This window comes from Apostichopus japonicus, chromosome 8 (assembly GCF_037975245.1).
Source record: "Apostichopus japonicus isolate 1M-3 chromosome 8, ASM3797524v1, whole genome shotgun sequence".
Lineage (NCBI taxonomy): Eukaryota > Metazoa > Echinodermata > Holothuroidea > Aspidochirotida > Stichopodidae > Apostichopus > Apostichopus japonicus.
This window is the reverse complement of record NC_092568.1, coordinates 15706985-15723236: the sequence shown is the minus strand read 5'-3', so window position 1 is coordinate 15723236 and position 16252 is coordinate 15706985. Positions and strand designations below refer to the sequence as shown.

The 16252-nt window shown below is 34.5% G+C and overlaps 1 protein-coding gene across 10 annotated transcripts in view; it reads left to right on the top strand.

Moving 5' to 3' along the window:
• Positions 1 to 16252, top strand: part of LOC139970675 (ryanodine receptor 2-like) — a 161278-nt gene that overhangs the window by 46774 nt on the left and 98252 nt on the right. For all 10 annotated transcript variants that reach the window (XM_071976568.1, XM_071976569.1, XM_071976566.1 and 7 more), the window contains exons 6-15: positions 2490 to 2565; positions 3112 to 3224; positions 4284 to 4398; positions 7277 to 7376; positions 7906 to 7980; positions 10767 to 10825; positions 11507 to 11604; positions 13067 to 13186; positions 14202 to 14249; positions 15624 to 15745. In XM_071976568.1, the coding sequence (XP_071832669.1) occupies positions 2490 to 2565; positions 3112 to 3224; positions 4284 to 4398; positions 7277 to 7376; positions 7906 to 7980; positions 10767 to 10825; positions 11507 to 11604; positions 13067 to 13186; positions 14202 to 14249; positions 15624 to 15745 (926 nt within the window). The remainder of the gene's footprint in view (positions 1 to 2489; positions 2566 to 3111; positions 3225 to 4283; positions 4399 to 7276; positions 7377 to 7905; positions 7981 to 10766; positions 10826 to 11506; positions 11605 to 13066; positions 13187 to 14201; positions 14250 to 15623; positions 15746 to 16252) is intronic.

The following is a 16252-nucleotide window of genomic DNA, read 5'->3' as shown; positions in this document are numbered from 1 at the left end:
ACTGTAATTTGCATATAGCTGTTTGCTTCTTTCCGAACGATCATGTTCACTTGATTTATATTTAAGTCAGACAAAGAGAGAGAGAAAAAAAAAAGCATCAATGAACTTTTGTTCATTTAATTTATATTTAACAAAGAAAAAAAAAACATTGGGCATCACTGAAATTTTGTTCATTTAATTTATATTTAACAAAGAAAAAAAACATTGAGCATCACTGAATTTTTTTTCATTTAATTTATATTTGTCAAAGAAAAAAACATTGAGCAATGTTCACTGAAATGTTGTTCATTTAATTTATATTTAACAAAGAAAAAAAAGTTGAGTATCACTGAAAATTTGTTCATTTAATTTGTATTTAACAAAGAAAAAAAAAATTGAGTATCACTGAAAATTTGTTCATTTAATTTATATTTAACAAAGAAAAAAACATTGAGCATCAGTGAAATTTTATTCATTTAATTTATATTTAACAAAGAAAAAAACATTGAGCATCACTGAAATTTTGTTCAATTAATTTATATTCAACAAAGAAAAAAACATTGAGTATCACTAAAATTTTGTTCATGTGAAAGATTGTCAGACTATTTATCTTTATCTTTAATAAAGACTAGTGAAGTAGGTTGATCTATTTTGCGATTGATAAGCACTGACTTAAACTGATGATTTATTTACCAGTTAACATGCTATGCCGATCGATATGTATGAAATTTTTATCAATGCTAACAGTGAGCAATAAGAGAGAAATTGATCATCTCCGAACCCTGTCAAATTCAGCATGAAATGGAATTAAATATTCATGAAAGGCCTCAGCTAGTTGTGTGATGTTTTATGACAATTAAGAAAAATACTGGTCTAGGTTATATTTAATTCATGCTGCTCATTCATAACATTACCATATTTATTTTCATACTGCATCGGTCATGCTTAGGCTGCACAAAATAGGAACATTTTTACTTGTTTCCCTTCTGTATCCCATTAACCGAGAAAACTTTCAAATCATACCTCTTGGACTCTTGTCCTTTTGTCTTTCTTCTCTCTACTATCTTGGCCTATTTGAGAATTGATTTGATTACTTCCTTAATGACTTCTCTGTTGACAGGTTGATGTTAATATCCATCTGTGGATTCTTTCATTTGTTTTAAACTCAACAGCTACAAGCAGTTGTGATGTATTGATCTTTCTGGTTTTAAATTCCATCATAAATTTCAAAGTGATTCTTTCAACTGAGTTTTATAGTTGAAATCTGAAAGAATCCTATTGAAATTGGCGGAGGTCATTAGCTCAAAGTTTGAAACCTTGTAAACACAATAAGTCAAAAAGAGTTTCTTGGTTAAACTTCAATACTTGGTATGTCAATGTTGCGTGGTGAGTGCAAGAATCCTATTGCAAAGGTAATTTAAGGTCAATAGAGGTTAAAATTGGGAAACACAGTAAACATGATAACTTAAAAAGTGAAGCATGCTTGCATTTCATACCTAGTATGTAGATTTTCCTTGGTGCATACAATAATCCTATTGAAATTGGTGGAAGTCAAATGTCTTTTGAGGTCATCAGAGAGAAAAATCTGAATACCTTGTAAACATGATAACTGCCAAAGTCAAGCTTGGATGAACTTCCTACTTGAGTCCACATGTGTGCAAGATCTTTGCTGATCACTGTAAGACAGTAATGGTTACACTTTTAAATCAGTTTGTCCTTCAGTGTTCTCGTATAAAATGTGGCAAGGAATCACTAAGCCAACAGGCTTTCTGTTTGAGCAAGTCGATACCAGTAGTCATCATGAACTCATGACATCATTTTCCCCTCAACTTCTACTTTGAGCCTGAGCATGTCAAGTCATTAAGTTATGATAGACACTATGGTGTGTTCCTTTCACATCAGCATGGAGCTTTTGCAATGTTTATACTGTTTCACACAATGCTCAACTTATTTGTTGATACTGGTGAACAACTAAAGTAAACAATAGATAGCCAATTTCAGCACACAGCTGACGTGAATGAGTGTCACATCAATTGCAAAACAATGGAAATGCAATCAACCATTTTTTACTTAATTTTGAAATTGAACAGTCACTTGTATATTGCTACTCAAGGTATGTCTGATTCTAAATATTCATAGACATGTCAGCCTGGTTATGATTTTGATATTTATCATATCTAGTATTGGTATTACATAAAAAATTACAGCTGTTATCATGCTGTATTAACTGCCTCAAGATTTTTGAAATACATGCAGTTTTATTGTTTCTTGGATTTATTATACCCCTCCTTGGGGATTCATTATACCCCTCCTTGGACCTCATGTAATGCATTTTTTCAACCGTAATAACTTACCTCTTTACAGACAATGGAACTTTGAACTTTTCAAGCACATGAAGTATTGCACATTGTGTGTTACAGACTTGACAATTAAATTGGTTTCTGGAGGATCACTTTTCATTATCTCACAAAATCATGTTCATTCCTTCCTACTTATATTTGTATTTCTAGTACCTTGCCTGTCTTTGCACTAGTTCCTCAAGAGATAAATTGGCATTTGACGTCGGCCTTCAGGAAACAGTGCAAGGTAAACAGCAATGGAGATTATCTCTCATTGTAAACCTCTTAAATTCACTGTCTTTATATATATATTTTTTTGTAGTTGCTGAGTTACAGTTGATCCTTTGTCTTTCTCCATAAGGCCAATTGCTCAGATTTTTCACAATATTTTCAGATGAAATTATCATATATTTTCTCCATATATTTCTCATTATCTTTAATTTATGTGCCTTTTCCTTTCCAGTTATATAGTGCACTTTTCTCAGAAATAGATATAAGCTGTTTACAAAGCTCTCCAGGTTCTGTGTTCTTAAATACCATGGCATTTTCAATATTCCATAATTTGTTGTTGCTATGGAAAATTATTACAGTTGTTTCTGGTGAGATATATGATGAGCCAACTGCTGCTGTAGAGGTCACTGAAATGTTTGAAGCTAAATGCATCATATAGGAGTGATAGCAGTGTACCTGAATATGATAACTGACTACGGTAAAATGAATATTGATAACATTCAACATGGCGGTATATGACTTACCAACCGCCTGACTTTTATAGCAACTTTAAATTTTGCAGGAGAAGCCTGCTGGTGGACCATACATCCTGCCAGTAAGCAGAGATCAGAGGGTGAGAAAGTTAGGATTGGAGATGATTTGATCCTAGTGAGTGTTTCATCAGAACGCTACCTGGTAAGTAGTCCATTGTGAAGGACAATAGATTTAAATGTCAGTGTTTTTGCATTTGGTTGCCAACTGCTTAAAATAAGATTGCAATTTGGTAAAACAATTAAAGACACTCTTAAAGCAAACAAATGTACATTAGCAAGATTGATGCTTCCAATTGATTGTTTTTAAGCATTCATTTGCTTGGTTGCCTTTTTACTTCATTTACTGAAATTAAACGTGATTGGTCCACCTAATGACCTTCATGTTACGAGATTTTACTAATGAATAATAAAACAAAACCAATTCAAATATTATTAAAGGATAATGACCAACTTCTCTGCCAAGCAGTAGAAACAAGCTATTTTAATAGCACATCAGCAAATATGAACTGCAAGGCGTCATGTCGCAGTGTGAATGCATGAATATGTTGGTAATTTATGCTCAAGTTGGATTAATCAGATAAGCTACTTGTTTAGCAATTTGTTACAAATGCAGCAGGAGAAGGACAATCAGGTTAATGACCAGGTCATTAATTAATTAATTATAATGTGTTCCCTCACAGGGAACAGTTCCTGCACTTCTGTAATATCATCTTATGCTGGACACTTTAAACTTCAAGATGAGGGGTTTGCTAGTGAACTATTTGACATACTTCCATAGAATTCTCTGAAATGGCATCTTAACATGCAGATTCCTCTCCTTTATTTGTGGCTATTCAGTGATATAGCATAATATAAGCAGTTACTGGAAATGGAAAATGAATGGTTCAGGTCTAGTTCAAGACTAAGTTACTATCCCCTCTGTTCTCACAGACAAAAAACTATCCTTAGATGCCAAATTACTCCCATAATTTGTGAATGCTGGTGTGCCATAACCTTGGTTACTGGAAGATTACCTGGAGTTGTTTATGGCAATAGTATGGATTTCTTGTCGTAGTTTCTATGTGAAAGAGATGTGAAATTGCCTTTGTTTTTTTTTTCCATTTCTATTTTAGTCACAAACTTCTCTCTTGTTCAGGTGGTTTAACTCTGTGCTGAAGATAATATTTATTTCAAAGCTTTTCTTTTGTCTTAATGCTCACAGCACCTTGCGTCTGCTAAAGGCAACTCTCACCCTTTGCGTGTCCAAGCTTCCTTCCAACAGACATTGTGGACTGTCTGGCCTATCAGTTCCTCTACGGTTAAGCCTCACTCTCTGAGTAAGTAGGACACATTGTCATCTTGTAGAAATAATTTTGGTGTGTTTTGACTTTCTTTTAAAGCTACCTTATTCTCCAAATTGCATGACTGATAGATTTATTGTATAAAGATCTGTCAGGAATAAGGTTAACCCTGCAGATATGTTCAACTCTGTTATTGTAGATGTTGTGAGCTATTAGTCAAGAACACACCTGAGGATACTTTGTATGAGAATATCCTTTAGACATTAAAATAATTGTCAAAGGCCTTGAATTCTCTTACATTTGAGTGAAGCGGCGTACTCAATGACTCTTTAGATCATAATGACACTGAAGTCGTCATTGAGATTATGAATCCAAAATGATTCAAGAAGACTTTGTCAGAAGGTCACCCAAGTATTCAGTTGACTGTGCTGATACACTCTCAGCTTCTATTGCAAGAAATACATTTTTAACGCTTGTAGTCACAAGTATTGAAAATGAAGAAACAATGACATTATTGTATACATTTGTGTTGTCCCAAAGTGGCATAACCCAATTACAAAGACATTTTGTAAAGTAAAATTGCATGGGAGAAGTGGAGTTATTGTCAATATAACATTATTATACAACATTATACAACATTATACATTATACAACATTATTATACAACATTATACAACATTATACAACATTATTATACAACAATATAACATATTATACAACATTTATAGCATTTTGCAATCAAATTGTTGCATTCAGTGATAAAGATACTATTATTTCTGAAATCCTCTGTTGGTGGTTGATTTTGAGTGGAAAATGAAATACCAAATGATGCTGTATTTTAAAATATAAATTTGACCCAATATAAATTTGACCCAATTTGACCCAAAGGACAATTGATATTAATTTTAACACAACTCACTGTATATGTGACCAAGTCTCTTTACCATAAATTTAAGTATCAACTGCTTGAGTCAAGCTGCATGGTTGTTAAAGGAATAGATTTGATTTGATTTGATTTGATAAACAAGAAGTAATTTCTCAGTATTGATACATTGTTTATATTGTATGTTATTAATTATTCCTTATTTAGACATTAATTATATTTACATTTATGTATGTATTTTTTTCTTTCTTTCTTGGGAGTCCTTTACCTTGTTAAGCCTGAATTGGCTTTTTAGAGGACTTCCCTCCACATGTATATATTTATTATCTGTGGAAAATCAAATAAATAAATCAAATCAAATGACTAACTTTGCAAATTGGTAGGCCTGTGTAGTACAAATCATTGTCTGCTCAGTTGCACACTGAGCATTATAAGAATGTCTGAAAGTGACCAAATGATTTCTCATTAACATACTATCATGAAACACACTTTTTGTCAGACACATACCAAGAACAGATGTTTGGAATTGTTGGTAAATTTGACAGCTTCTCAGATATTAAAAAAGGTTGACCTTGATAGGCTAGAGTAGTTCACCTTTGTATAGCCAGAGTAAACTACAATAGTAATAATTCATTCCATGTGTTATAAACTCTGACTTCTATGTATTAAATACTCACTGCCTCTTTGGCTTCAACTAGGGGCAACTTTCCATCCACACGGGCTCACTTTCTGTTTTTAAGAGAGTATCCTCATTTGTAATAAAAAAAATATTACTTTGGCCTAGTTAGCCATGTGATTAGAATGTGAGGAAATATTAAAACTTTTGAGACACAAGTGGTTAAGCAATATGGCTGATTTAAGCATGTGCTTTATACTGTCAGAGGTATTGCCCAATGGGATATTTCTACAATTATGCAAAACTTTCTGACTACTTGATTATATTTTCATGGCATGGAAATGTCACACAGCAGTGAGTTTGCCAGAGGTCACTCCACATACTAACTAACTAAGTCCAATCAAATTAAATTATTTAGTCTCCAATAAGGACTAAATGGTTTAATTTGGCATCTGAGGTGCATTTATTATGCAACTGCCAAAGGGTAGGTGGACAATGTGACATCTGAGAAATTTAGCTGTTTAAAGTCCTATAAGAAAGGTTGGCATACATTTAGTCATGCATTTTGCATCTTCGTGTAGAAAATTTGTCAGCAAGGCTTGTTAAAATATTTCATTTCATTAACCTGCTAAATGTAAAATCAGTTGGCATGTATGCTGAGTACTTTGTTGCTGCAAGTTGAAAATATCCAAGTAAAATTCATGAGCCTGAGAAAGTTTCCGATAAAGTAACTATAAATTCATAACTACTGACCAGTTGCACTTTGCTACAGGTTATTGCATTGGCACTTATTAAGCTGAATGACATTTGCAGGTATTTTGTCTGTCAATGCATAGATATTATCTCATGCTAAATTGGCAATTTGTTTTCCTCAGTCACTCTATTAAGACATTCTAAGATTGGTGGAACCTGATAAATAGTTTTCTCATAGCCCATTTATCTTCTTCCATTTCTTATTGCAACTCATTTCCACTCCCATCAGTGATGTGCAATAGCCTGCAGTTTGCTTTAGCCTTCCATAGAATATTAGAATATAAAGACAGTGTTTACTTGAAATGGAAGGCTTTATAGATATTACTGCTCTGGATATTATTCATGCATCAAACTTTACACAAATAAATGAATACAGTTTTCAACTTTTGTATACATTACAAATGCAGTGTTTGTTACGAGATGGATAAGAGAGAAACTTGCCAAGGGGTATTTTAAAAGGGAAAGATTTTAAATTTCTCTGGTGCATGGAAATAGTAAACGATGAAAATAATGATCAGAAAAAGGAGAGTCCAAATTAGAGAAAGGTCATAAGCTATTCAGTGACCTTTCATATAAAGGTTGATTAGCAGTAGTAATTTATGAATTTGTATATCTTTATTCAGTTTGCGTTAATGTTTATTTATACTTTTCTTTGTGTAAAGGTTTTGTGAATGGCCTAGATGTTCTCAGATTCTTTCATGGCCATCTGGATGAATTTTTGACGGTTCCTCCTATTGGATGTAAGGATGACGAAAATAATTGGTAAGTAAATTAAAGAACTGAAGTTATACAGTCGGTGATGTTTTATGATTTTCACTGTATCCTTTAGACGAGTAAGACAGGTTTTACAACTTTAATGTGCAAATATTCAACAATTTGGTGAAAGTACCACAGATAATAATGTTGATTGCACAGGAGAGGAACTATTTGGAGAAAGCAGTCTCTTAGATTACCTACTGTGGAGCTTATTTCTGGTTATCACAGCATATTTAGTACGAGAATATTAATCAATGAAATCTCACCTAATTGAAATACCAACTCGGCAGCTTGTATATTCACACTGCTTTCAACACAACCTTAACTCCTTCCCTTCCTTCTTGTCACGCTTGAAGAAAATAAAAATTACCCACCCTCACAGAAACTATGTTTACAAGTTATTGTACCTTGTATGTTTGGATTTATGCTACATGGTTTACAATATGTAATTCCCTGTGGGAATGTTTCGATTCCAATCATTCCATGGAGCTTCATTGGTAGAGATTCATAAAATATATCACACTCAATTTAACAGCATTGTCAACTACCAGACTGGAGCAGTGGCTAGTTTTGCAAGATCCCTGTGGAGAATTGAAATAGTTTCAAAGAAGTAAGTTTTTTTCTACCATGAGATGTTTAAGTTTAATTGACTTGCATGTGATTAGGTGGAGTTGTCACTGCGGTTGTCTGTTAAAGAAGTATAGTGAGTTGACTTTGAAGGTGTACCATTTGATATTTTCTGGGTCTTCTGAGTTTTGTTCTTGTTGGTGATGTGCCTTGTAACTGAACTGATTTTAACAAAAGATGAGAAATGATGTGACTTTAGCTGGTCAGTTTATTTTTCCATGTTCATTCAGCAGGATGCTTTAATGTGTGTAACAGTGTCATGCCTGACTTTAGCTGGTCAGTTTATTTTTCCATGTTCGTGCAGCAGGATGCTTGAATGTGTGTAACAGTGTCATGCCTGACTTTAGCTGGTCAGTTTATTTTTCCATGTTCATTCAGCAGGATGCTTGAATGTGTGTAACAGTGTCATGCCTGACTTTAGCTGGTCAGTTTATTTTTCAATGTTCATTCAGCAGGATGCTTGAATGTGTGTAACAGTGTCATGCGTGACTTTAGCTGGTCAGTTTATTTTTCTATGTTCGTGCAGCAGGATGCTTGAATGTGTGTAACAGTGTCATGCCTGACTTTAGCTGGTCAGTTTATTTTTCCATGTTCGTGCAGCAGGATGCTTGAATGTGTGTAACAGTGTCATGCCTGACTTTAGCTGGTCAGTTTATTTTTCAATGTTCATTCAGCAGGATGCTTGAATGTGTGAAACAGTGTCATGCCTGACTTTAGCTGGTCAGTTTATTTTCCATGTTTCATTCAGCAGGATGCTTGAATGTGTGAAACAGTGTCATGCGTGACTTTAGCTGGTCAGTTTATTTTTCCATGTTCATACAGCAGGATGCTTGAATGTGTGTAACAGTGTCATGCCTGACTTTAGCTGGTCAGTTTATTTTTCCATGTTCGTGCAGCAGGATGCTTGAATGTGTGTAACAGTGTCATGCCTGACTTTAGCTGGTCAGTTTATTTTTCCATGTTCATACAGCAGGATGCTTGAATGTGTGTAACAGTGTCATGCCTGACTTTAGCTGGTCAGTTTATTTTTCCATGTTCATACAGCAGGATGCTTGAATGTGTGTAACAGTGTCATGCCTGACTTTAGCTGGTCAGTTTATTTTTCCATGTTCATACAGCAGGATGCTTGAATGTGTGTAACAGTGTCATGCCTGACTTTAGCTGGTCAGTTTATTTTCCATGTTTCATTCAGCAGGATGCTTGAATGTGTGTAACAGTGTCATGCTGCCTCACTTTCAGTCTGTCTGAAAATTTACATTTACTTGACTGGGGAACATCAGCTGGCTGTGTGGAGATCGAACCTAGACGTGAAAGTTAAGATAGTGAAATACATAAAATAATCCATCTTGGCAGGAAGGAAAGGTTTATTGATGTGGAATATTATGTTACTAAAAAGTGCCTTTCATGATGCAATATTTCATGCTGATAGGAAAAGCTTCTTGATTGCATTGCATAGTTCTCTGCTGGTGATGCATGGCTCGCTGAACATTCTGGAGTCATATGACAAACATGACACCATTCAGTTGATATCAACATCAGATGGAAACCATCTAACAGCAACAGTTTGAGTAATAAATTAAAACCACAGCAGTTAACAGTACATAACAAAGGATGCTGATTTTAGCTTTGGACTCTTGCATATAATTTGCACATTGTCTGCCAAAACCCCAAAATTTGAGAAAAGGAGTAATTCCTAAAGGTGGTGTGCTTGCAGGTCCCCTGAGAGCAACGAGAGACATGATTTAGGCCATCAACCCAGATATTAGTTGATAGGTAATACGACCAGTTAATGAAGCTGTAAGAGCACCTGATAAGATCAATGTTACTTTAAATACACATGTAGCATCAACACAGCTATTGATTAATGATTGGATTATAGGAACAGTTAATGAAGCTGTAAGAGCACCTGATAAGATCAGTGTTACTTTAAATAAAATGCTATTGTTTTAAATACACATGTAGCATCAACACAGGTATTGATTAATGAATGGATTATAGGAACAGTTAATGAAGCTGTAAGAGCACCTGATAAGATCAATGTTACTTTAAATAAAATGCTATTGTTTTAAATACACATGTAGCATCAACACAGGTATTGATTAATGAATGGATTATAGGAACAGTTAATGAAGCTGTAAGAGCACCTGATAAGATCAATGTTACTTTAAATACACATGTAGCATCAACACAGCTATTGATTAATGATTGGATTATAGGAACAGTTAATGAAGCTGTAAGAGCACCTGATAAGATCAGTGTTACTTTAAATAAAATGCTATTGTTTTAAATACACATGTAGCATCAACACAGGTATTGATTAATGAATGGATTATAGGAACAGTTAATGAAGCTGTAAGAGCACCTGATAAGATCAATGTTACTTTAAATAAAATGCTATTGTTTTAAATACACATGTAGCATCAACACAGGTATTGATTAATGAATGGATTATAGGAACAGTTAATGAAGCTGTAAGAGCACCTGATAAGATCAATGTTACTTTAAATAAAATGCTATTGTTTTAAATACACATGTAGCATCAACACAGGTATTGATTAATGAATGGATTTTTAGGAACAGTTAATGAAGCTGTTATAGCACCTGATAAGATCAATGTTGATGCAACTGAAATGAACACATGCTTTAAAGATATATCTAGGACTTTCACAAGTTGTATAGCAGAAGAATCAAATCTCTACAATTAACTGTTTGAAATTTAGTCAAATTGAAAACTTAGATTTTGCCCCATTTTGTAAATTTGAATAACAGATGGAATGGTGGCTACATCTCCTGGGGACAACCTTGTAGAATACGGCACATAACATCAGGTTTGTATTTCTATCCATCTTCTTTGCTTCTTTTCGGTCAAAATATTTCACATCAGTTAAATTAAGGTTAATTAAACATTGCTAGCTATGATTCCTATACTATTTGTTGTTGCTAAGGCTGTAACTATGATATTTAATGCCATGGAAGTTTCATACATTGGTATTGGGTTTTGTGACTCCTTATTTTCCTTGTTCGGTACTAATTTAGAAACCCTACCATTCGACTATTTCTGTTAATCCATATCCTGCTTGCTATCTCTCTCCCACATTCATGTAATCACTCCCTATCTCCACCTCCCGTTCTTCTATCTCCTAATCCTAACCGGATTATACAGTTATTCTGCCGATTTGAAGTAAGCTTTCCCATTCATATGGTACGGATTCTAAAGTTAGGCCCCTTGTTCTCCTCAACTTTGAAAGATTGATGATAGGACATCTGTCCCCCACCCCCCCCCCAGAATAGGAAAAAGTATATCAAACATTTTACTGTCATGAATAAATCATTTGACTTTATATACAGATTTCAGGAAGACCTACTTCCTCAACTGAAATTGTTATTGACATTAGGACTCTGCCATATTAAGATGAACTTGTTTATTTCTTCATAACTTCAATCATTTGACATAAGAACAGCATGATATGGTAACTGCTGATTATGTCCATTTGTTTTCTTTTATTCAGGAAAGTACTTAGCAGTGATAAATGGCAAGGATATTTGTATAGTACCAAGATCCCATGGAGACTTAGAAGAAATGGTATTTTGTTTGCAGCCATCAAAGGTAAGTTAATCATCTGATAATTAGTTAACCTTATGGTAGGTAGCATTAACCTTGTTAGAGGTAGTGTTATACTTATGATAGGTAGCATTAACCTTGTTAGCGGTAGTGTTAAACTTAAGATAGGTAGCATTAACCTTGTTAGAGGTAGTGTTAAACTTATGATAGGTAGCAGTAACCTTTTTAGCGGTAGTGTTAAACTTATGATAGGTAGCATTAACCTTGTTAGAGATAGGGTTAAACTTAAGATAGGTAGCATTAACCTAGTAAGAGGTAGGGTTAATCTTGTTATAGGTAGCAGTAACCTTTTTAGCGGTAGTGTTAAACTTATGATAGGTAGCATTAACCTTGTTAGAGGTAGGGTTAAACTTAAGATAGGTAGCATTAACCTTGTAAGAGGTAGGGTTAATCTTGTTATAGGTAGCAATAACCTTTTTAGCGGTAGTGTTTAACTTATGATAGGTAGCGTTAACCTTGTTAGAGGTAGTGTTAAACTTATGATAGGTAGCATTAACCTTGTTAGAGGTAGTGTTAAACTTATGATAGGTAGCATTAACCTTGTAAGAGGTAGGGTTAATCTTGTTATAGGTAGCAGTAACCTTTTTAGCGGTAGTGTTTAACTTATGATAGGTAGCATTAACCTTGTTAGAGGTAGTGTTAAACTTATGATAGGTAGCATTAACCTTGTAAGAGGTAGGGTTAATCTTGTTATAGGTAGCAGTAACCTTTTTAGCGGTAGTGTTAAACTTATGATAGGTAGCATTAACCTTGTTAGAGGTAGTGTTAAACTTATGATAGGTAGCATTAACCTTGTTAGAGGTAGTGTTAAACTTAAGATAGGTAGCATTAACCTTGTAAGAGGTAGGGTTAATCTTGTTATAGGTAGCAGTAACCTTTTTAGCGGTAGTGTTTAACTTATGAAAGGTAGCATTAACCTTGTTAGAGGTAGTGTTAAACTTATGATAGGTAGCATTAACCTTGTAAGAGGTAGTGTTAAACTTATGATAGGTAGCATTAACCTTGTAAGAGGTAGGGTTTAACTTATGATAGGTAGCATTAACTTTGTTAGAGGTAGGGTTAAACTTATAATAGGTAGCATTAACCTTGTTAGAGGTAGTGTTAGACTTAAGATAGGTCGCATTAACATTGTTAGAGGTAGGATTAATCTTATGATAGGTAGCATTAACCTTGTTACAGGTAGGGTTAATCTTTTGGTAGGTTGGGTTACCTTGCGATAGGTAGCATTGATTCTGTGAACCTTAGGATAAGAAGGGTTATCTTTTGATAATTTGTTCACCATATGATAGACAAGGGCAACCTAATAATCAGTTACAAATTATACGTATCATTAAAGGTTGGACAATTATTACAAAACCTTTTTCTGAAATCCTGTTGTTGAGCTTGGAATTGAGAAGGTAGTCTTTTTTGCATCACCAATAAAGTAATGTTGTTACTTGATTTGCAGGCTGATACAGTTTGCTGGGACAGTGAGCAGGATCATGGAATGGGATCAGCTGATATCAAATATGGAGATTCTACAGCCTTTATTCAGCATGTTTCCACCAGCCTCTGGCTGTCACACATGGTATGGTACATGTCATGTGGCTTACCTTATTTACTGATTAATCCAGTACTGCTTAATATGTATGATAGATTCAGGTACTCTCCCCATGCAACGACATTTACTCCAGAATAGGAGCTTAATATCTATCCACCTAATGGCACTTTCTTAGATTGGTCTCAGCTTTGTCCTTTGTGCATTGATTAACAACTTGGTCTGTCAGATGTGGAGGTTAATATAAACAAGAACATTTCATATATCGATAAGAGATGCACATATCAGAAATACTTTATGATACCCCTTCCATATGGCCCCTACTACCAGCATGCCTCCATTTCATGGGCTGAGTACGCAATAAGCCTTTCTTACTAGCACATACTGTAGGTTTTCTCCGGATATTAAAACTCATAACTACATCAGACACTGAAGCCAAGTGCATCAGTGGAAGTGATAAAAGTAATTTTGATGAGGTCCATTTCATATGAGAGTACACTTTACAGGAATTGAATTGATGATAATTATCTTTACGCGGCAACGTTGATTACAAAATATCACTTTATGTAATAAATGGGCGTTCAGAGTAGATTTTTTACGAAATAGAAAAAGAGCATACATTGAAAATCATGTTTGACAGGTATAATGATATAAAGGTATTTACAACAAGAAAGTGACTTTTTCCAAGTTTGAATTTACCATGTATGTAACATGACATCACTATAAAATTCCTTGAAATCAATATTAATTGCTAGATTTTTATTCAATGACATGACAAGATACATAGTCTTGAATGGTTGCAATTGTCATCATATTATATCAGTTTAGATGAAAGTTGCAGGTGACAACAAACAAACACATATAATCACAAATAAATAAGCAAAAGAAGAATACATTTGTGTGAGTTTGAAAGGTTTTGCTACCCTTATCTTGCTGTTAGTTGAAATCTTTTGATATTAATATGTTATCTTGAAACTGATTGATAGATGCTATGAGAACAAAGAAATCTAATGTCAGCTTTCCTTTTTATTCTCTGGTCTGGTAGGTGGTGGAAAATCTACAGATTAGAAGTGGTAAACCAACTGAGAGAAAGGTTAGTTCTATACTCCTGCAAGTTTTATTTACTTCAACAGTCTGGGCTTTTACTTTTAGATTGATATTGAAACTTGTTGTGCTTCGCTTCATTTTCTGCAAGGAGCATTTTCTCGGCCGCTGTAAATTTAAGCTTATGTGTGTCTAGACGTTATTGCTCTAACGTCTATGACAATTTTTAAGTCAACCAATTGTTTCCATTGTCTTAAAGTTGCAAATAATTTACATATCCTCCAGATGCTGGAATTTCTGTGTGCATTTCTCATTACTTATCTATCTACTCGAAACAATGGCATACCATTTACCAGTCCAACCACTTTTACATAGTCCCTTCAGACTGTACACCCTTCCATGTTCAACATGGAAGAGAACTACTGTTCTGTTTAAGATCTACCATCCACAGATTGGTGATACACTTTTCAGGAGTAGCATATGTTTACCATCTCAGATGCTGCAGTTGTCTGTTGAACGATGCTGATCAATGTTGAAAAGTGATATACTGTGCATGGTGTAATACTGACATGAATGGCTGATGTTAGCACATTGCTTTAGATGTAATGTTTAATTTGGCTTAATGCATTTCATTTTATGCTAAGCTTCTGTTAGGGATTATGGTGGCAATTTCAAGAAGTTTGAAGACAGTGACTGAGACTTAATAGCTCTGGGGGATTGTTAAATTATCAAGCATGTGTTACTAATTAAAGGTGAAAATGTCTCTTCATGCTTGGATATGATGACACAAGAAAACACATGTAACATGATATTAGTGTATTTCTTGTAACTTACTCAGGGAAGTGTAAGTCATTACTTCCTGTTCCTATATCATTTAAAGGTTCGAATATCATTGAGATAACATTCTTTATGCAAGGATTTTGCACATTATGAAATGTCAAAGGCAGTGTTGCACTTGAAGATGAGCACACAAGGTGTTGTAGTCATGTTTTTAACAGGTTTTTGCTTCCATGTTTTCCTGCAGAGGATACGATAAGGCATTTCAAGCATGTTTTAGATTAGGGTTTTCCTGTAGTCATTGATCTAGTATTCACTCATGGATAAACAGCGGCCATAAAAAGACTACTGTTCCTATTAAAGTGATGTAACATGCTTCAAACCAGGGCTTGTTATACCTTGACTTAAAGACACAGTGATAAGTACTAAATCCTCATCAACACTTGCTAGAGGTGTCATAGTCATGTACAAATGTAATTCTGAGATTTTGTGACAAGGTAAAAGTTTAATCAACATCGTAATACTATTTTAAGGTATTTATGACGTCTAGTTTAGTGAAATATTGGCTGTGTTGGCAAGTGATATCGTATTTATTAGTGTGTCATATCCCTGTAGTTCATACATTACAATTTAATGATGTTTACAGGCCATGATGCATCCAGAAGGACACATGGATGATGGGTTCTCTGTTGCTAGGGCAAGGGGAGAGGAAGCTAAATCTGCTGGCATTATCAGAAAAAGTACATCATTGTTCCTTCATTTCATCAGGTATGTTAGAGTAATCAATGTTTGACATTTCATGCATGGATGTCTTAATCAATTCTTAAAAGTAAACAATGGAACACCTGACTGAGAAACTGTAAACAAATTTTGGAAAGGGCAAAGAAATTTTAGCTAGAATAGGATATGAACTAGTGAAGCAGTAGTCTTATCAGAGGCACACTGACAGAGTTAGGATGTATATTGCACAATCAGAAGTTCCGATTGGAACATTGTAAGGTGAACAGAATCTGTCACATAAGGTAACATTGTTCATTGAGTTGTATGAAGGAGAGTGGTGATTGTCAGTAGAGACTAAGCAATGAAAGATCTACAGTAGCTGGAGATGAAAATGGAAAGTTAACAGAAGGAAGATGAATGGAAATGGATGATAGAGGAGAGGGTGGGTAGAAGGTGGGTAGAAGGTGGGTAGAAGGTGGGGTTGGGAGGGAAAGCAAATGAAAGTAAACACTTTAGGCAAAAGCAAAAGTTGGAGCACAAGAAAAAAGCAACAGC